General features: G+C 42.5%; 1 protein-coding gene across 1 annotated transcript in view; it reads right to left on the reverse strand.

The window, feature by feature from the left end:
• The window catches only part of LOC309562219 (protein SPO16 homolog), a gene marked incomplete at its 5' end in the record, with an annotated part of 25,308 nt that continues 1,959 nt past the window's right edge, over positions 1-23,349 (reverse strand). Inside the window, 4 exons of the mRNA XM_082266346.1 lie at positions 1-210; positions 5,853-5,931; positions 8,075-8,243; positions 16,095-16,188. Of these exons, the coding sequence (XP_082122472.1) occupies positions 106-210; positions 5,853-5,931; positions 8,075-8,243; positions 16,095-16,188 (447 nt within the window). The 3' untranslated portion in view covers positions 1-105. The remainder of the gene's footprint in view (positions 211-5,852; positions 5,932-8,074; positions 8,244-16,094; positions 16,189-23,349) is intronic.

Genomic DNA, 23,349 nt, shown 5'->3' on the forward strand with positions numbered 1-23,349 from the left:
AACATGGGCATGTGAACCAAAAATAAATGAATCAAACATGCATTTAAACAAATTATATGTAATCACAGCAGGTAATGAATGACGCACTTTCAATGAGTCGTAGAATCACATCTGGTTAAGTGTTTTCCACACTGGGCTGTTTTCCACAATATGCATCTTAGCCTGCAGAAGCCTATCCAAAATGTTTTCAATATGAGGTTTGCATGTGGCCTGTGAAAGAGTCAGCACAATTGATCAAAGTATGCTTTTTTTTTTTTTTTTAAAAGATACAATAGCCAAAACATTAAAAGTCAAACTTTAAGAGCATACAGGTGGAACAGCCCTGCCAAAGGGTTGTGTTCTTCATCCAAGCCATTCATCTTTAGGTATATGTAAACCCAATCTCCTATAAGCATTAACATGATAAATAGCAACTTCACACTACCTAGCTATAACTACATTTCACTACTATTTGCCCCTGTGTGACCAAAAAAACACACACACTTACTAGTCCATGTCGTCCAGCGTAGCCTTAATTTCAGGCAAAGTTTTCCTAGAATCGCTCTGCTTCTGTGCTTCCATCTTTAAAACCAGATACAGCTAATGCACAGACATGCTACAGGCAGGGCCGGTGCTACCACTAGGCGAACTAGGCAGCCGCCTAGGGCGCACTGCCACCTAGGGCGCAGCCATGGCCAGTGCCATATTCCTCTCTTGTCACCTCCTCCTCCCCGGTGGATGTCACATCTAAAGGGGAAGGGGGGTGTAGGGTTAAAGGGGGGCGGTGTGTATAGAAAGGGGGTGTAGCATTAAAGGGGGGCAGTGTGTGCAGGAAGGGGGTGTAGCACTAAAGGAGGGCAGCGTGTGCAGGAAGGGGGTGTAGCGTTAAAGGGGGGCAGTGTGTACAGGAAGAGGGGTGTAGGATTAAAGGGGGCAGTGTGTACAGGAAGAGGGGTGTAGGATTAAAGGGGGCAGTGTGTACAGGAAGGGGAGTGTAGGGTTAAAGGGGGGGTATTATTTGCAGGAAGGGGAGCAATAAGTACAGTTTTTATTTTGGGGGGGGGGGGGTGCAAGTAGCTGGTCTTGCCTAGGGTGCAAAATAGTCAAGCACCGGTCCTGGCTACAGGTCTCTACCAGGTCCCATATACCTTGCAGAGATCCACAGCATTTCTGCGTATGCACGAGGAGTTGCATTGAAATGTTGAAAAAGGGCTTCCTGGGAGCAGTGGCTGCCCGTCCTATGTTATCCTTGTCTGCCCGAGCAATAAGAAAGCGCTGGTAATAAAGTGTTTTCTGTAAAGGTGAACTAACACCGGACACCCTTCCGTTTCCACTGTACTTACCTCTAGGGTTGTCGATCGGTCAGCTCCCTCATAGCCGCTCCAGCAGTCCAAGGATTTGAAATCCCTGCTCTTCTCCATCAGCGCTTCCAGGACAGACCAGATGGCTTCTGATTGGTCAATAAGCATTGGCTTATTTCAAGGACACTGCTATTGTTGGGCACTCTTCCTGATTCCAAAGCTGTGCATGTTGTGCAAAAAGTTTCCAATTGTATATTCCAATCAGGATTCTCACTGATGTAGCCACTTTTCATATTCTACTCTGGGCTACAACAAAATAGTCACTGAGCTTTCTTTGAGGACAATTAAAAAGATTATCAGTTTTTGTCAAATAAGGTTTAGCAGCCATTTTGTTGCAGCCATGATGCTGGAAATATGCCTGAATGTAGGAATGTGAACATTATGAATATTTCACCCAGGCCTACAGGTATGGAATTTGCAATAAACAACATTTTCCAACAGCACAGTAAAATTTGAAGTACTGGGGCCCCTTGTCTGCATGGGCCAGTTTATGTAAGGTAAACGTAGTCTGGCTGCTCGCCTTTGGAAGTTCTCCAAGAACACATTACAAGCAGATTGTACAGGCTATTCGATGGTAACCTGCCAGGAGCTTGGGCATCCTATCTCAGGAAAGCCGTAGCTACAAGGGCTAGCTACAACTTGCTGGTAGATGCTAAATGGTGTAAATGCTGCTTTAGGCATCATTTGCACAGGCGTTTAGCCACGCTACAAATCCCAGCAGCTAGAATTGAATGATTCCTATGGCTGGGATTGCCAGCTACAGTAAGTTCAGATAGCAGCGGCCACCAAGCCAGTACAAAGCAATGACAGGCTGGCAGCGGCCACAGCTATTTGTGTCTATTTACACAGCCAGCAATCACAGCAAGTTAATTCTAATAAACTTCTCGATGCTGGGATGTAATCGTGCGGCCCTTCCTTATTTTAATTATAAAGATAGTATTTTGTGATGAAATAAGAGCCACTAAGGGCTACTTCACACCTTTCAAGTCTGTTGTGCTTTTGCTGGGCTGCCAACACCTCAGCTTATTATGTTGGTTTGTTGGGCTTATGTTTCGGGGAGGAATCTACTGTTGAGGGCGTGGTCTATTGTTGCTGGCTTTTAGAGAGTCTAATAATGCTGGGCTGATGCTCGAAAATCTATTGCTGCTGGCTACAGGGGATCTTCTTTACTGCTCATATATTCCTTATCACATGTAAAAAAAAAAAAATCATACTTGGTTCTGTATTCTCTAAAAGGGGCAGTACTGGGAGGTGGGTAGGGGATGGAACCAAGGGATGTTGCGCAGAGGTGGGTAGGAGCGTAGACAAGAAGTGACGCAGAAGGGGGGGGGGGATTCCTGCAACTATCCTCCGAGGGAAAAAAAAGCCCTGTGTGTGCATACACACAAACCAAATGTATTGGGACACCTGCCTTTATACGCACATGAACTTTAATGACATCCCAGTCTTAGTCTGTAGGGTTCAATATCAAGTCGGCGCACCCTTTGCATCTATAAAAGCTTCAACTCTTCTGGGAAGGCTGTCCACAAGGTTTAGGAGTGTGTCTATGGAAATGTCTGACCATTCTTCCTGAAGTGCATTTGTGAGGTCAGGCACTGATGTAGACGAGAAGACCTGGCTCGCAGTCTCCACTCTAATTCATCCCAAAGGTGTTCTATCGGGTTGAGGTCAGGACTCTGTGCAGACATTTCATCTTCCCAACTTTGTGGGAAGTTTGGAGATGGCCCCTTCCTGTTCCAACATGACTGCGCACCAATGCACAAAGCAAGGTCCATAAAGACATGAATGAGTGTGTTTGGGGTGGAGGAGCTTAACTGGCTTGCACAGAGTCCTGACCTCAACTCCATAGAACACCTTTGGGATGAATTAGAGCGGAGATTGCAAGCAAGGCCTTCTCATCCACATCAGTGCCTGACCTCACAAATGCACATCTGGAAGAATGGTTAAACATTCCTATAGACATACTCCTGAACCTTGTGGACAGCCTTCTGAAAATAGGTTAAAGCTGTTATGGCTGCAAAGGGAGGTCTATCTCAGTATTTAACACTGAAATAAGACTGGGATGCCATTAAAGTTCGTGTGCATGTAAAGGCAGGCATCCCAATACTTTTGTTAATATTGTGTGTGTAGATAGATAGACTCACCAGACACTATATTAGGTACACCTTGCTAGTACCAGGTTGGACCCTCTTTTGCCTTCAGAACTGCCCTAATTCTTTGTGGCATAGTTTCAACAAGGTCTTGGAAACATTCCTCAGAGATTTTGATGATGGCATTACGCAGTTGATGCAGATTTGTCAGCTGCACATCCATGGTGTAAGCCTCCCGTTCCAACACATCCCAGAGGTGCTCTATTGGATTGAGATCTGGTGACTGTGGAGGCCATTGGAGTGCAGTGACCTCATTGTCTCATTTAAGAAACCAGTGGTGAGATAATCAGAGCTTTGTGACATGGTGCATTATCCTACTGGAAGGAGCCATCAGAAGATAGGTACACTGTAGTCATAAAGGGATGGACAGGGTCAGCAACAATACTCAGGTAGCCCGTGGCCTTTAAACGATGCTCAATTGGTACTAAGGGACTCAAAGTGTGCCAAGAAAATATCCCCCTCACCATTATAACACCACCATGAACCGTTGATACCAGGCAGGATGGATCCATGCTCTAATGTTGTTTATGCCAAATTCTGACACACCCTCTGAATGTCACAGTTGGAATCAAGACTCATCAGACCAGGCAAGGTTTTTCCAATCTTCTATTGTCCAAATCTGGTAAGCCTGTGCAAATTGTAGCCTCAGTTTCCTGTTTTTAGCTCACCCAGTGTGGTCTTCTGCTGCTGTAGCCAATCTGCTTTAAGGTTCGATGTGTTGTGTGTTCAGAGATGGTATTCTGCATGCCTTGTATCGAGTGTTTATTTGAGTTACTGTTGCCTTTCTATCATCTAGAACCAGTCTGCCCATTCTCCTTTAACATCAAAAAGGCATTTTCCTACACACAACTGTCGCTCACTGGATATTATATAAAGGAAACTTATTCAGCGCTCAGATCTAACACAAAATAGTGAATAAGCGGCTGGACACCGGTAAAGGTCAAGACTATCAATACCCAATAAGACAAATATACAAAAAAGGTGCAGCGCTAAAATTGCATACAATCAATGGCATTAAATGCTCAATGCATACAAAAAATGTCCATATATGAAAATCACATGAAATATAATATATAAAAAGTGGATAATAATCTCTTCGGCTTCACAGAAGTATACACCAAGAGGTATTCAGGAGACCCGTGCAGTAAAGGATAAATGCATGCACCACTTCAATGGTGAATCCATCACCAAAGTATGCACAAGCCTCTCACCTTCATCATTCGACCATTGAAGGTCATTGCACTTAAACTCGGGGTATAAAACCAGATGGACTTCTGCCAAACCCGGTCTCTCCCCGCTGAAGAAGTCACGCCCACTGACACAACGCGTACGGGGGAGGAGTTGTGATGTCACCCGCGACGCTCCCGAGAGATCGAGGCATCGGAGCACATCCTGTGTTTATATGTCTTCTGTAATGCACTAGGAAAGTGCTATACTTGTGAGTACTACCTTTTAAGCTTGTGATTAAAAGTGGTTTTTAAATGGAGAGCACTAGATGTTTCCATGTCTTTTTTTGGATGCAAAACTGCTGACTGGTCTGGGAGTTCGCCACAGAGCACAGGAGATCGGGTTTGGCAGAAGTCCATCTGGTTTTATACCCTGAGTTTAAGTGCAATGACCTTCAATGGTCGAATGATGAAGGTGAGAGGCTTGTGCATACTTTGGTGATGGAGTCACGATTGAAGTGGTGCATGCATTTATCCTTTACTGCACGGGTCTCCTGAATACCTCTTGGTGTATACTTCTGTGAAGCCGAAGAGATTATTATCCACTTTTTATATATTATATTTCATGTGATTTTCATATATGGACATTTTTTGTATGCATTGAGCATTTAATGCCATTGATTGTATGCAATTTTAGCGCTGCACCTTTTTTGTATATTTGGCTCACTGGATATTGTCTCTTTTTTTGGACCATTCTCTGTACACCCTAAAGATGGTTGTATGTGAAAATCCCAGGAGATTTTCAGTTTTTGAAATACTCAGACCAGCCTGTCTGGCACCAACAACCATGCCACATTCAAAGTCACTTTAATCCACATTCTGATGCTCGGTTTGAACTTCAGCAAGTCGTCTTCACAACATCTAGATGCCTAAATGCATTGAGTTGCTGCCATGTGATTGGTTGATTAGCAAGCAATTAAACAGGTGTACCTACTGGTGAGTATATGTGGGTGTGTGTGTTAATGTGTGTATGTGTGTGTATATATATATATATATATATATATATATTCGCCTTAGCCCTTCTTACAGCAACCAATGGTGCAGACTCACCCAATGTCGTGGATTTCAAATTCAACTGTTATATGGCAGGGTTCACATAATATTCATACAAGAGGAGAAAAATGAGGCATACTTGCCTTGACAACTGTTAACATGCTTTTAACAACATCTGCATTATTGTGCGCAGGAATGATTCGCAAATTACTTCCAAGGAATCTGCAGATATATAAATAAACAAAGTTAAGTTCCTTATAATTGGGGAACGGTCAGACTTCAAAAATTCAGATAAGGATGAAGCAACATAGAGTTGTTTGTGCCAGTCTCTTTTTGGTTCATCAGATACATTTTGTCTCTATAAAGGACATTAAAAGGGCATAGAAACCAATCATCTTCCAGGTTTTATTGTCAAAGCTTCATTGAACAAGCTGATTGGCTACCATGCACAGCTTCCCCAGATTCTGAGTGCTCCAGTTTGAGTAAATCTTTCCCTTTATGACAAATACAAAGTAGCACATCTGTTGTTTAGGGACTTTCCCTAAAATCAAAGCCACAGGAAAAGCAGATGTGCTGAGCTTAAGAACTTTGAAATGGGGTCCTTTTCTTTACTTTTTGGATCGGTATAGAGGCACACTCGGTATGAAAGTTAAGTGGGGTACACACTAGTAGAAAATCTGCCGAAAATTCCCATCCGATTTTCGGCTAGTGTGTACACAACTTTCAGCAGCCAATGCCAACATTTTCAACGAAAAAAAAACGGACGGACAAACACCAAAATTGTTATTGTCCATCCCCAGACGACCAATTTGCGTTTAATGTGTATGCAGTACGTCCGTGAAAAATCGGTTATGAAAGACCGCGCATGATCTGAAGTTGCTGCCAACCCAGAATTCTAGGAAAAAATGTCCCAAAAAAAAAAAAAAAAAATTGGACGAGAAATTTCATGAACATTTATGCACTGTCAACTAAAAACGGTAATAAACGCAGAGCAAGAGAGAAAAATCGGAGGATATTTCGTCCGATTTCCGTCAATTGTGTATGGGCCTTTAGTCACAGACAAAGGGTAAATAAAAAGTTTACGTTAAGTTGACAGTCCACAGGAAAATTCAATCAGCCATTACCAAAGAGACTCTTGTAGCAGGGGTGTCTCTATTGTTAGTGAATAACAGGTTTAGGAACAAATAGAATAAAATATGATGAAATAGGTTAAAATTATAGGAGTGGAGGGGATCAGCAGAATAGGTGGTGGTTAAGCTACTCCTTTGAGCCTACTCACTGCTGCAGCTCCTTCATCCCATGTGTATTTTGTAGAAACATTTTTTTAGGGAGCAATTTCGTTGCAATTGCATCAACATTGGTCCAGCTTATGAAACTCCTGCCTAGAGTGTGCAAGGGTAATGCACCCAGCACAGGTCCACTGTTTCAGCAACAGGCAGTAAAATGTGTAAGTATGATTCTATTCCCAGTTACAACTTATTGTAAGTCCAACAGGGTCTTTAGATGTTGGCCCACTATCCTCCTATAATTCTCCAGGACTACAACAGCACAATCTCCACACCTAACCTCACTGGTCCACTACCTGCTGCAAGTATTGATTTATTCTAGTCATGGTTGTTCTGGGTCACTGACTCGAAGAACGAAACCAATGGATTAGAATGAATTCCAGTTAACTAGCACTTTCTGAAGGTGGTCAGCAAAGGCTGATCCCCAAAGTATTGGTATGGGTCCAATGGTTCATGCAGGTATGAGGGGATATCTCCTGCCCATCAGTCTTGGAGAGAAATTCTCTCTGTGGCTACAACCTAGCCTACATGAAGCTCTCTGCTGCAGGTACAGTACTGCACCAAGGTGGCTCAGTAAGTACTGCTGTAAATCTAGCCCACACACTCTGCTTCTGAGGGCTCCTCAACTGATCTGAGGTTTTATTTGGTCAAAGTTTTCTTTGAGCAACTCAGCAGAATATATAATCTAACCAACGATGCCCGAATGTCTGCATACATGTAATTATGGGATGTATTCTTATCTGAAGAAGGTCATGATCATAGTAGCCCGAAACTGTCATACTATGGAATACTTCTGACATTTGTATACATTTCATGTGCAGCACTTCTGCTTGACCATTTTGTATATACGTAAATGTATTTGCGTGTGTGTGTGTGTGTATATATATATATATATATATATATATATATATATATATGATAGACAGATTCTGTGCATTGGTTCCTGTAGACTTGGACGATTTATAATTATCTGCAAATCTATGCACATAATAATTGAATGCATTTGGAGCACAGAAGCTAACCAGATGTTTATAAGCAATACAAAGCAATGGAAAGTGATTTGAAATGTAAATCTTTACCTCAGCTGAATGCTGAACATTAGGTCCCATTCCTCTGGTCCATGGAGAGCTGCTACTATTACTAAGAAGCTGTTTCGATGAACAGATATAAACTGCTGTATTCTATCATGCACCATTTCACTAGGTGTATCAAATAGCTCCTGAGCGCTTGCCAACAAAAAGGCGATTCCTTGACACACAGAAATGTGAAAAATAAAATAAATTGCAAATATAACAAGTATCTTATTGGATAAAAACTCACACAGAAGTTTTGCTGTAAACCTAGGATTTTAGCACAAATATTTTTTTTAAATTTTCTTTTTATTGAAGAATTGAGATTTATAGGTACAAAACATTGGGCATTCCACCTGTTAATATATAAAACATTTAACTACTAATAACACCTCCTATTCTAGAATGCAAAAAAAAAAAGGGGGAAAGGAACAACACACCTTCCATACACCTCGCTCTGTCGTTTTCCGTTCCCTCTCAACCATCAGGATAATGTATCGGAAGAATATTAACTTAGTGTTTAGAATCCTACCTGAAAAAATGTAATGTGAGACCCTGCAGAGGAATAAATGTGTTCATATCATAAACTAAACCTTATCAGGGGGGAATGAATTCAGTCTGTGGACTCCTAATCATCTGTTGTACACTCAAAATCTGTCCAAGTGCCAGATCTTCACAAATTTCCTAGGGCAACCCAGACAAATAAGTAACTTTGTAGAGGGGTACAACCTTTTTGATTAAATACTCCCATAAGGGCAGATTAGGAGCTGTGTCTGATTTCCACCTGAGCACTATCGCCTTCCTGGCATAAAATAAAAAGAGACCTAAGAGAGTACGCATCACCCTACTAATGGCCAGAGTCAACTAACCCCAGGAGGAAAACACCAACTTTTACAGGGACCTGTATAGTAGGTAGGGTAGATATAAACTGGGTCACTTCCCATCAGTAGCTACAAATCTGAAGGCGCTCCCAAAACATATGGGCAAATCCAGTAGGGTCACTAGAGTATCTCCAACAGCAAGAAGAGGAATTAGGGTATATACGATTTTAAATTGGATCAGCTGGCCTTTAGTTGATATTAGTGCATGAAATAATCTATCCCACAGATTTTTCCAGTCTTCATTGTCCAAGTCCTGCTCTTCCGAATGCCCCACACTTAGCAGGGCATCTAGTCCCACACGAACAGAGGGAAGTAGTGACTTGTAGATCACAGAAAGTGTTTTTTTTTTTTTTTTTTTTTTTAGAGCGTCATACCAGAGGAGAACCTTCAAATCGTCCTGCTTCAATCTAAACAAGGAGGACCCAAATTGTGCTGCATAGGCGTGTTGGAGTTGCAGGAATTGGAAGAAGAACGCATTAGGCAGTGTAAATTTATCTTTTAACTTATCAAACGTAAATAGTTCACTCCCATCACAAATATCAGAAAGGTATCGGATTCCATTAGCAGCCCAAAGACTGGGGTCTGGTAAGGAATGAAATTCTGGTAGCATGGGATTGAACCAAAGCGGAGTTGATAGGGACCTTTTACCCCTCACTATATTGAGTTTAGTAATGACAGTATGCCAGGCCTTAATAACTGCCCTCACAGCGGCTGTAAGAGGCGGGTGAGAGACTATCAGACCCCTATAGAGGAGATTACGGAGGGTCTCATAGGATCCTGAATGCGCAGCTTCTAATACTACTGAGGTTTTTGTGTCATCAGAGATAAACCAGTTATGAGCGTGGATAAGCATGGCCGCCAAATAGTAGGTACGAAAGTCTGGGCAAGCCAATCCCTCTTGCGTGGGTTTTGGCACAAGTTTGAGGATTTTATAGAATTCCCTTCCACTAATCATTGGAGAATGCTCACACTGCAGAAACCATTCATGTAATTGCTATTATGATACAGTAAAATTTAACACAGAGGGTTTAAAATGTTAAGTTTCCTTTAGGAACCATATCCAAGAAACATTTCAGTTCACTGGTGAAACTAGATCTTTATGCACAGCCTATATGTATATAATTAAAATGAGTTATTGAATCTCCCACTGAGAATATAATCCAACATGATTACATAGTATTATATTTAGCAAAGCACATTGACTTAACTACATTAGAATGGAACAAAAGTAGACATAATTTTCCCCATTCCCCTTCATTAACCTAATTGAGTCAGATCAAATGAGAAACATAAAACATGTGTCTATTCAGAATATTTATTGTATATATTTTCTGAATAAGCACACACATATATATATATATATATATATATATATATATATATATATATATACACATATATACACAAACACACCTCTACCTGTAGCCATAGTCAAAACATAAAAAGAAAAAGTGCACAGTCCTAAATATCCACAATGCATGCTATACATAAATACTCCTCCAAACCCATGGGCGTCCGCAAGGGGGACTTATAACTCAAATTTTTGGGGAAAAAAGTAAATTTCTTTTTTACAACCACTACACAAGCCATTTTGTAACTTAAAGTGGATCTTTAGTCAGAAAATGAAGCCCTGCTAGATCACTTCAGGCTGGCCCCTTTTACAGGTATAGCTATGTAAAACATAAAAAAAAATAGGTGCCTATACTGTTAAAATACAGTAATACACTGTCTCACCCTGTTCTGCACATGCTCAGCTGCTCTCTATTTTTAGGCACTGTACCAAATTTGTAGAGGCTGATCTGTTGACAGGCTAAAGATTTACTGTTTAGGGGCTTTGGGCTTCAACAAAATGGCAGCCTTCAGAAAGAAGAAACAGAAACAATGCTGGAGGCAATGTACAGCACACACTCATTTTGGTAGCAGGTAGCATCATTATTACTGTGGAATGTATGTTCCTTGCTAAAAAAAAAAAAAAAAAATGTTGTTATCAAGTCGTTATGGGTTCCGCTTTAATGTGAAATGAAACGTGTAATCTGCACCAATTCTGATTTTCTAAAAGTGCCAACCAAATTTAACTGTCTACTCCTTGAACCCATACCTTCCTGGGTTCCATAAATTGTTTGTGCCCTGAGCCTCCCCTCCCCAAAAAAACATGGTTACTGGCAATGGTATTTCCAAGATTCCGTCTTTAACAAGAAACACAAGCCAGAAAGATTAAAAAGCCCCTCCCCCCCCCTCCCCATCCTCAGTTGTTGTAAGAAAAGGACCTCCACCAATTTACACGAGGAGAATTTTAGGCAAAAATGCAACAATTTAAAATACCAAAATTTTAAACCAAAAACATCTGGGTGGGAATATGGGCACTGTCCTGGAAGATTCTCGGAATTACCGTTACCGGTAACTAACCATGGTTTTCCAAAATCATCTTCCAGGACAGCTACTTGAGGATAAACAAGTAAACATACTTGGGGGGGAGGGGAGGCTAGAGCCTCTCAACACCTTCCTTCTGAAGGACATGTCCTGGCTGGACAACATTTCGAATTGGTAGTACTCCCTGAAAGCATGGCATTTCTTCCAATGAAGCACCTGTCCTCTTTGCTTTTGATGTTGCCATCAAACTTCAGTGAGCTTCAATTCTAACAGATAGTAAACTGACCAGGATTGATGAATGTGGAAATAACAGGGTCTCTAATCCATCAGGACATGATAGTCTAGGACGCACTGAGCCCTAGATGGGATCACTACATAAGACAAGAAGTTGAATAGATCTTTGTCGATTTAATTTCCAGAAAACCCAAAAGTGCCACCACCTATATCCTCATAGGATACTGGGCAATAAACTCTTTACTTCCTACAGTTATGGATTTACTCCAGAATGGAGTTAGATATGAATGCATGCCAATAATACTTTTTTTGCCAGGAATAAAAATGTCTTTCAAACTTCATCAAGAAAATTTTAAGAGAGGTTCTATGTCCTATATTCCCACATTCTATATCTGATACATGAGACTCCAAAGCATTGTAGCCACAGACTTTAAAAGGCATTTAGACATTGGCACCACATCAAAAAATCTTGTAAAACCAAAGCTTAATATACAACATTAAAAACCCATATAAAAAACATGTCCAATTAAACACAGGGTAAAAATATGTTTTACATCCAACAATACACGTCAAATGAACGTGCTTCCAATGATCATACATCATCTTCAGGAGCACATGTGAATAAGACCCATGTGGTTGAACCTGGCCTTTAAACGCTTGCCCACTAAGCACTTATACCCCCTTCCTTACCAGGCTAATTTTCAGCTTTTAGCGCTCTCACACTTTGAATGACAAATACTCAGTCATGCAACACTGTACTTATAAGAAAATAGAGATTTATTTTGGTGGTATTTAATCACCACAGGGTTTTTTCTTTTTTGCGCTATCAATAAAAAAAACACAGAAAATTTTGTTAAATGCATTTTTCGTTATTTTGGTTATAAAATTTTACAAATTAGTAATTTTTCTTCATATAATTTGACCAAAACTTATATCGCTACATTTCTTTGGTAAAAATAACCCAAATCACTGTATATTATTTGGTTTTTGTGAAGGTTATATAGTCTACAAGCTATAGTGCCAATCATTGAAAATTGAGCATACCTGATGTACTGAACGCCAGGAAAGTACAAATAAATACCCCCCAAATCATCCTTTTTCACAGCCTAGCCACATAGAGGTCCAACATGCAAGGAGCACCATCAGGTGTTCTAGGAGCATAAATAACACATCTAACTTCTTGAATACCTATTACAGTTTTGAAGGCCCTGGAGCACTAGGACAATGGAAACGGCCACAAAATTACCCCACTTTGGAAAGTAAACACCCATCTTATATTCTAGGAGGCATAATGAGTCTTTTGAACATGTCATTTTTTCCACAAGTTTTTGGAAAATGTGGAAAGAAAATGTAAATGCATTTTCTTTTAAACAAAGTTTTCCATTTATAATATATTTCTAACACACAGCATGTACATAGCAAAAATTACACCCCAAACACATCCTGCTAATCCTCCCGAGTATGGCAATACCACGTGTGAGACTTTTATACAGCCTGGCCACATACAGAGGCCCAACATGCAAGGAGCACCGTCAGGTGTTCTAGGAGCATAAATTACACATCTAATTTCCTGACTACCTATTACATTTTTGAAGGCTCTGAAGCACCAGGACAGTGGAAACACCCACTAAATGTCATTTTTTTCCACAAGTTTTTGAAAAACGTGGAAAGAAAATGAAAACGCATTTTTACGGCATTGATGGGCGCTGATGAGCACTCATAGAGCACTGTAGTGGCACTGATGAGCACTAATAGGGTACTGTTGTGGCACTGATGGCACTGTAGGTCACTGATGAGCATTGATAACCACTCACCAATGGCACTGATGTGCACTGTAGGGCACTGCTAAGCAATCACTAATGTGCACTGTAGGGCACTGATAAGCACTCACTTATGTGCACTGTAGGGCACTGATAAGCACTGTAGTGGCACTGATAAGCACTGTAGTGGCCGGTTAAGCATGATGTTTTTATGAATTATAACAACTGGTATTGCAGTCAACCCTATTGCAAAGGTCTAACTTTATTTACACTTTTATTTTTTTTATTATTAGTTTAGTATTTGCACAGCACTTCTATAGGAGATGGTGATTAGTGCCTGCAGCTTTAACTTTTATTTAACTATTCATAGTAGTTTGCAGGACCCTTTGTTATTTTGTACTGATGAACACTGTTGGCACTGTAGGGGCACTGATGAGCACTGTAGGGGCACTGATGGCGCTCTGGATTGTGCCAGCTCCTGCGGTGTTTCTCCTCTCTTCACACTGATACAGCGTGTGAGAAGAAAGAAACACCGCAGCAGAGTGAGCTGAACCGGGCATGATCCCGGTTTGTTGACAAGTGATCACTCCGTCATTGGACCACACCACAAAATGTAGCTATCTCATGTGAATCCACCATTACAAGATAAGGCAAACAAATACCTGTTGATTCAGTGGTAAATTGGCGCAAGAAGAGGTCTCAGTGTGGGCTAGTCCTGGGGACCGGGGGGGGGGGGGGGGAGAGAAAAGGGGGAGGGGGGAAAACGGGGGGTCAGGGGGTCCCAAGTTCAGGGGGTAGCTGTCCACTGTAGCGGCTGCCAGCGGGAGAGACAGAAGTGATCTCTGGGGGAGACAAGAGGAAAGAAGCGCAGCGCCTTCTAAGTGTAGCAAGACATTTATTGAAGAAGTAAAACAGTATCACACTCACATATTTCGGGTGAATGAGAGGCAGTTCAGCAAGATGTGTGTATCATCTGGGGCATCGCTGGAGCGAGTCCTGGTGGTGGAGGCAGGGGGTCCCGATGAGAGAGGCAGGGGGTTCCTCCGTTTGCGCAGGGGCGGCCTCAGTGATGTCCATGGGCTCCCCATCAGTTGGTGGAACGCTGGCACTTGTGGGTCCTGGGATCCTGACATCACTCCTGGCGGTGATGCGGGACGCTAATGGCCAGATCCTGTTTCAGGATGGCTCCTTTGTCTTGCACCATCCAGTGCCAAGAGTTGTGTCTCCCACACTGTGTGCATCAAAAGAAACACACAACCCATAGCCTAGGATGGGAGGGACTCCTCCGCTTCTCTCTCCCCTTCTCACAGGCTTTCCTGTGAAGACTAGAAGTTCAGGAGAGCAGGAGCCAGCTGCATTGAAATTGCAAGTGCCTAGTAAGAATTTTAACAATAAGTTTATTAATGAATGTATATTTCATTGTGCTCAGCGAGATAAACTGAAAAAAAAAAACTGATGGTTTATTCATTTAACAATTAGATTGATGAAAGGGATGGCAAAGCTTACATTGAAGAGAAACTTAAAAGTTTTAAAAAGGGAAAGTCAAAAGTCAACAGCTATAGACCTTTTAACTGCTAACAAGCAGGTACTTACCAGCTCAGGAGTTCAGTGCTGCCTTCACCAAAGCCAATTCCTTGCTGGGCTTCGGACCCCAGGCACACTTGGATATGGGAGCCAGCTGTAACTTCCTAAATCTCACACCTGGCAAGAGACATGGCAGCACCGTATAACTGGTCCCACATGTTACACATCCTAGGAGGCTGCAGGCAGTGAAGAGGGAAACCCAGACCAAGCTGATGTCATTTTTTTTCAAGGCCAGAATTTTGGAATTCAGTCACAAAATGTACCCTCTCTCAGAAAGGAAACACTTCAAATGTCTTTTGGGGGCAGGGAGAGGAGGCGGTACTTTCACTTTTTAGACCAGAAAACTTCCGTTATCCGCAATAAAGTTTGATAAACTCCTTCCAATGGATTGTTTTTTTAACTCTAAACATTTTTTTTTTTTTTTAAGTAAACTATGCTTTATATAATTAAAAACAGGAACCCATGAGATTAACATGATTAGGGTGCAGATCTGGAAAAAATACTTTTGAAATGAGTGAACCCAGTTTAGATTTTGCACTGGGATCTTGTTGGTATTCACTTCAGAAAGTGTGGTCTTAGCTATACAGCTTTTAAAACTTGATTACCCAGCCATTTTCACAATTACTAGGGCAGTGTGCTATAATGAGAACATTCATGTTTATTGAAAGCACTGCTTGCATAGCTCAGATGGGGCCACTGTACTAACAATTCAGCATTAGTACAGTGATCTCCCCTGCTGTTCTATTGTGTTCTGACAGGGGAACGTCCCAACCATTGGCTCAGATCGCTGATCAGGAGCCAATCGTCAGACTTTTTTCGGTCATGCCCATTCGACAGAAGCCAGCTGAACGGTCAGCTTCTGTTGGACTGCCACCAGTACCCACGGGCCAAATGTCAGCGAGTTTCTATTGAACCGGCCAATGCTGTCCAACATTCGGCCCATGTGTACTACGCTTTAAGCTGGCACCTGCTCCTGACCTGAGAGGAGCATCAGGGGTGAGCCCAAGCTGCCCACTAATAATTGGTAATTGAGGCAGAATCTTACCTGCTGCCACTGAGATTTCCCAGAACTGGACTTAATTTATTGAAGAAATTGAATGGCAAGCTAAACCATTGCAGTCCTTTCTCTGATACTATTTAGTACGCAACAGTACAGTGGTACCCTGGCATGGAAAGGTTTTTAAACAGTCCAATACTTACCAGACAGTGGAAATATTATAGATCCCCTTTGCACAGATTCTGAAAAACGCACTTTATGCTGTTGGCTTTGCAAGGATGTTGCTACCTCATGGTCCTGCATGAGAAACGATTTATGCTTATTATACCATTAAAGTAAAAACAAATCGCTGTAATTCATATTGTTTGATATAGCTTTCTTGGTAACTCAAAGAGACAAGTGTAAAACACATTCTTTAGTCTGCAGGCTAAAGGGAAAGAGCTTAAAAAAAAAAAAAATGCTTTTCTGACAATTAGCTAGATTACAGAGCACAGTTTTGCGTCATACAAAATAGTGTTTCAACAAATATTCATAGTTCCAAAACAGTTCCTGATCTGTGTGAGAGGCACAAGCCATGGGCGCTGTGCTGTGGGATTCGCAGCGGAGGCAGAAGCCTCTGTCGTACACTGTGAAAGACTAAGCTGTCAAACTGACACTTAAGCCCCGTACACACGTACCGATCGTCGGCATACAAACGTTCGTCTTTTCTCCCCGGGATGTCGGTGTCTGTTGAAAAGTGCAAAGACTGCCCAAGAATTTTGTCCGCCGACTGCAGAAGTGATGTCATGTAATGGTTAACTTTCCCTGTGTTTTTTCTTTTCTGAGCATGCCCAGTCTTGCAAATCTGCGGTCTGTCGGCAGAATTCTGTACTGACTGGCGAACAATCGTCCGTTCTGGTGTCGGCATACAAAAATTTTAATGCTTGCAAGAAAGACTCTTGTCCGCAGAATGTGCGCAGACAGCTGTCGGAGGCACCATACTAACAAGCGTACAATCGGCAGATCTTTCGTCCGCCGACGTTTGTATGCCGACGATCGGTACGTGTGTACGGGCCTGTACACAGGGAGATTGCACCTTTCCCTATGTAACCAGTGACATTTCACTGCATTATCAGTGCCTGCTCTATATCAGGAGCTCTGTGTGTACAACGCCTGGATGTCACAGAGCTCTAAAGATTGCACAGGGAGGGCTTCTTTCTCCCCACGTAATCTGCAGGACTGATCTTCAAGTTTGACAGTACTTTAATGATGAAAGTTGCTATGTAGCTTTCGTTCAGGAATCACTGTGCAAAAAAAAAAAATGTTTTTAAATATTTTGTCCCTTTATTACTTTTACCTTGGCGTTCCAGATCGTGGGCAGAATCGCCTTCATTCTGCCCGCGATTCCAAATCACAGCAAATCGCGGGACGCCCGTGCGATTCCCGTCCTTCCAATGGCACCCCAAACGTGGCGCTATTTCTGGCAATAGTCACCCGCCAAATCGCGCAAACAGAATCGCGGTAGAAATTCTTGTACTTTTTTTGGGCCACAGGCATCCTGCGATTCTGTTTACGCAATTTTACTGCGATTAGATGGGTGACAATCGTGGCAAAATCGTGCCGCGTTTGGGGTGCCTTAGGAAGTAACGGGAATCACACGGGTGTCCCGCAATTTCCCATGATTCGGGATCGTGGGCAGAATCGGGCAATTTTGTCCACGATCCGGAACGCCAAGATGTGAACGGAGCCTTGGTGAACAGCAGTTTTTATTAACGCCTTCCTTCCCGCTTAGCCTTAGGCTGCATTCACATCTGAGTGATGTGTTGCTGTTTTTGCTGTGCTTTTTGGCATGTTTGCCGCACAACAGCATTGGGCAGCCCACTCACTTGAAATTGCTGCCCTACATCTGACAAATGTGCAAAAGGAGCTCGTGTACCATTTTTTGTCAGTGAGCCAAGTGCGTTTTGGCACGTGACAAAATGTTCGACTGCTACTCATGTTTCGGGTCCCTTTAGGCAACAATGGCAGCGTAAACATAATGCGCGTTTTCCCCACGTTTCTGCCCCCCTTCCCGAAACTCTTACGTGTGAAATTTGCTTTGTTTTTCTCAATTGTTTGTATGTGTTAGTTTTTATAGCAATGAATTAACAGCTGGGAGTGCACTTTGGCATCCTCGCCTTGGGTGCCAGAGGACCTTGTCCCTGCACTGCATTACACAATCTATAGATCAAGATCTCTCAATGTGTTTTTTTCACAGACTGATAAATGAAATAATGAACATGCTTTTTTTTTCATAGGTTACTACTGAACATTTTTTTAACGCTCAGAACTCACCACAAAACAATAAGATTTTATTAAATGTTTCTTGTAGGGGGACACCTAAACATTCACAGCCCTCTCTTTCATCCCCACTTACCAGCTATACAGAGTTTTTTTTCACCCGCCAGCAAATCCAGAGGCGGCCTGATGCAATCTGCTGCTCTGCTGCCACAAGCTAAGCCTGGTCATAGATGGACCAATTTTTCAATCAGCCAGTGCGCTGAACAAAAGAAAAAAACTGATTCCTCCATGCCACACTAGTGGGCCTGTTGCAGGTTACAACTTGCCAGCATCAAAATCAATAAAAACCACAAACATACTTCCCTGCTTCTTTAAGTTGCTCCCTTACTGGCTGGGAAAAGGCTGGTACTTTGCTACCCAGTTTAGCCCTGTATAGCAATCCTGTTGCGGTCAAGATGGCAGAAATGTCAGCAGACATGTCATATCATCCGTAAACTAACAACTGTAATCTAAAGCCAGGCCTCGGAGCAACTGGATTTTATGTGTGCCCTGAGAAGTCTATAACAGCTTGAACCCAACTCCTTATAAATAGGCACTTACAATTGGTGGTATAACACTTTAAACAATATACAGTATCTCACAAAAGTGAGTACACCTCTCACATTTTTGTAAATATTTTATTATATCTTTTCATGTGACAACACTGAAGAAATGACGCTTTGCTACAATGTAAAGTAGTGAGTGTACAGCTTGTATAACAGTTTACATTTTGTCTCATATTAACTCAACACAGTCATTAATGTCTAAACCGCTGGCAACAAAGGTGAGTACACCCCTATGTGAAATTGTCCAAATTGTGACCAAAGTGTCAATAGTTTGTGTGGCCACCATGTTTTTCAAGCACAGCCTTAACCCTCTTGGACATGGAGTTCACCAGAGCTTCACAGGTTACCACTGGAGTCCTCTTCCACTCCTCCATGACGACATCACGGAGCCGGTGGATGTTAGAGACCTTTCGCTCCTCCACCTTCCATTTGAGGATGCCCCACAGATGCTCACTAGGGTTTAGGTCTGGAGACATGCTTGGCCAGTCCATCACCTTTACCCTCAACTTCTTTAGCAAGGCATTGGTCATCTTGGAGGTGTTTTTGGGGTTGTTACGTTGGAATACTGCCCTTCAGCCCAGTCTCTGAAGGGAGGGGATCATGCTCTGCTTCAGTATGTCACAGTACATGTTGGTATTCCTGGTTCCCTCAATGAACTGTAGCTCCCCAGTGCCGGCAGCACTCATGCAGCCCCAGACCATGGCACTCCCACCACCATGCTTGACTGTAGGCAAGACACACTTGTCTTTGTACTCCTCACCTGGTTGCCACCACACACGCTTGACACCATCTGAACCAAAAACTTTTATCTTGGTCTCATCAAACCACAGGACATGAAAATATTCAGCATTAATTACATACAGCAGCGCTCAATATGTGTTAGCATATTGTAAATCATACAGTCCTCATAAATGAGTAATATAACAGCCAAAAAGAAGGTATTCATGGATCCTGCAGCAGAGGAGGTACGGTCTGGTCCCTGAGGGATATTCGAGTGCAGTGGTCATCTGGTGGTAGCAGAGGTGTTCCTGATTTTCAAGGGTGCAAGCAACCGCTGCTTACAGGTGCATGATCATTATAACTCTGTTGAGTGTCCATTCCTAAGGGGAACACTTTTGGTGCGGTGAAGGTGAACGCCGGATCAGAATATTGAGCACTGGGAGTACCAATGTCCGATTGAAAATTAGTTTTTCTTCAAACAAAGACTTTTTGGCTGTTATATTACTCATTTATGAGGACTGTATGATTTACAATATGCTAACACATATTGAGCGCTGCTGTATGTAATTAATGCTGAATATTTTCTAGTTTTAGTATTTATTACATTTTTTACAGACTGTTTTTACTATCACAGTAGCTGCTATCAGCAAATTTTATGAGATTTTAATTGTTTTTAGTATTTAATTGTATGTCATATCCCTTATAACACTAAGCGCTGGGCGAGTGTTTGAAATTTTCCCTTTCAACCACTTTTTTTTTATAAAACCATAGGACATGGTTCCAGTAATCCATGCCCTTAAGCCACGTACACACGTACCGATTGTCGGCCGTAAATATTCGGCCGACGACCGATCGGCCGATTGTAGGCTTGTTAGTATGATGCTGCCGACAGCGCATTTTCGGCCGAACAGAATCTGTCGTGCAGGCATTAAAATTTTTGTTGGCCAACACCAGAACGGCCGATTGTTCGCCAGTCAGTACAGATTTCGGCCGACAGACAGCAGATTAGCAAGACTGGGCATGCTCAGAAAAGAAAAAAGACAAGGAAAGTTAACCATCACATGACATCACTTCTGCAGTCGGCTGTTGTTGGCCGACAAAATTCGTGTGCAGTCTTTAGCAGTTTTCAACAGACACGACAGCCCTGGACAAAAGACGGCCGATCGTTCGGCCGACGATCGGTACGTGTGTACGGGGCTTTAGTCTGCTTGTCATCAGCAAACTGTTTGTGGGCTTTCTTGTGCATCATCTTTAGAAGAGGCTTTCTCCTGGGACGACAACCATGCAGACTAATTTGATGCAGTGTGCTGCGTATGGTCTGAGCACTGACAGACTGACCCCCCCACCCCCTCAACCTCTGCAGCAATGCTGGGAGCACTCATACATCTATTTCCCAAAGACAACCTCTGGATAGGACGCTGAGCACATGCACTCAACTTCTTTGGTCGACCATGGCAAGGCCTGTTCTGAGTGGAACCTGTCGTGGCAAAACGCTGTATGGTCTTGGTCACTGTGCTACAGCTCAGTTTAAGGGTCTTGGCAATCTTCGTTCAGCCTAGGCCATTTTTACGTAGAGCAACAATTCTTTTTTTCAGATCCTCAGAGAGTTCTTTGCCATGAGGTGCCATGTTGAACTTCCAGTGATCAGTATGAGAGAGTGAGAGCGATAACACCAAATTTAACACTCCTGCTCCCCATTCACACCTGAGACCTTGTAACACTAATGAGTCACATGACATTAGGGGGGGAAAATGGCTAATTGGGCCCAATTTAGACATTTTCACTTAGGGGTGTACTCACTTTTGTTGCCAGTGGTTTAGACATTAATGGCTATGTGTGTAGTTATTTTGTGGGGACAGCAAATTTACACTGTTATGCTAGCTGTAAACTCACTACTTTACATTGCAGCAAAGTGTCATTTCTTCAGTGTTGTCACTTGAAAAGATATAATAATATATATTTACAAAAATGTGAGGGGTGTACTCACATTTGTGAGACACTGTATGTGTTCTACCTACTGAAGAGGGAACAGTGCTAGACTCAATCTTGCTGGAGCACTGAGTAGCAGTTTGGTTGAGGCCAAGAAGGACGGTGGAGAGAGTGGAGATCAATTAGAGTATTAGCAGCATGCTCAAGTGGCAAAAACATAGCTTGAACATCATGAGGGGGAATATTATATATTTTTTTTTTTCTGGGGGGGGGGGGGGGGGCTATGAGGTGGAGCATCTACTGTGATGTGGATCTCAGTATGCATATAATATGAGGGTCTTTGAGGAGAATGCAGGGTAATATGGGGGGGCGCTAACAGTGTAATGAGGGGGGCTATGAGGGGAGAGGGTGCAGTGTCACGAGGGGGCTATGGGGGGGGGGGGGGAGAGACCTGTCAATCACCCAAAAGACTTTAGAGTCACCAAAGATTTCAGGGTGGACTCACTAGAGTTTTACATAATTATGCTATTTTGGGATGTTGAGAGTTGGAACACTGTTTAGATTGTTCGATTTCCAGCACCCAGCGATGCAATTACGCTGGATTCTGCAGGAGGAGTAATTTCATTCACAATAAAGTTCTGGTCAGAGGAGAGATGCAGAGTAGTGTGGGAGAGGGTGATCTGATAAGTTATCCACGAGACACCAATGCTGGGCTAGAGCTTATTTTATCCCACTGACCCTCAACAATTGGGCATATTTTACTCCCATTGACACCACTGATGGGTCTTTTTTAATCCTCTTTACACCAGTACAGCACTTAATATATCTTCTACCACCGACAGACTTTTTTTGCTTCCTAGAAAACTGACAATGGTAATGATCTTACTTAAAGTCTCATTGAGCCCACATCAATATATGTGTGTCATATTCATGCTCACTCAGTCACTATGGGATTTGTTTTTTGTATTCTACAAAAAAACCTGGTTGATCCTGGTGTTCTCTATCTCCCCCTCATGTCCATGTCCCCACTGCAGCTGTTGGCAGCTAGTGCACATGCTCAGTTTTCAGTGTATTCTCTATCCTCAACATTTCCTCCCTATCACATCTGAGCAGCCCATGTTTTATAGTTGGTAAGGTTGAATAAAGACACTAGTCCATCCAGTTGAACTGGTGTAAACCAGTTTAACCATGTGACTATAGGATCACACATATGGGCGTTTACACAGTGGAAAATGATAGCCCGCTCCATTCTCCTCCATGCCGACTAACCGGCTAAACACAATGGAGGGTGGGATATTACATGTAGATTAAGAGGCTTCAGTTCCTTTTTATTCGAAGATACATGCTGAAGGGGCACGACACAGCCTGTGACTGGCAGAAGTCTGCCCACACTATGTTACTGCCAAAAAAAAAAAATAAAGATTTAATTTCAAATAGATATTTGTATGATGATTTAAATCTGTTTGATATTCATTATTTAATTTTATTCTTGTAGCACCCCCTAGCAGGGCTAGAGTGCCACGGATAGGATTGTTTTTTAGTGTAGGTAAATTGTCAGGCTTAGCTTTGTTTTTGTGGGTCAGGGTTTGGGTGACTCAGGTAGGCTGGATGACTCAGCAGCATCTCTGATGACTCCTCCCTGCTTGCTGGAAACTTGTAGAAGATTCCAGAAGCAGTTGGGAGGGGTCTGAGGGAAACTGGCTGGACGGTTCTGAGGGCCTTGACCAAACCCTGACAGATGGATTGTAAAGGGGCAGGCCCCCTCAAGTACTCAGGGTCAGCCCAGCTGGGACAGTGTGAGTTTGGGTGGAAGATGTAGTGTTAGGCTGTCAGAGGTTTTTGAGAGCAGCCCATCACTCTCGCTCTCTCATACTGGTCACTGGAAGTTGAACATGGCACATCATGGCAAAGAACTCTCTGAGGAGCTACAGTTCATTGACGGAAC

This window comes from Pelophylax lessonae (genome assembly GCF_965119305.1).
Source record: "Pelophylax lessonae genome assembly, chromosome: 8".
NCBI lineage: Eukaryota > Metazoa > Chordata > Amphibia > Anura > Ranidae > Pelophylax > Pelophylax lessonae.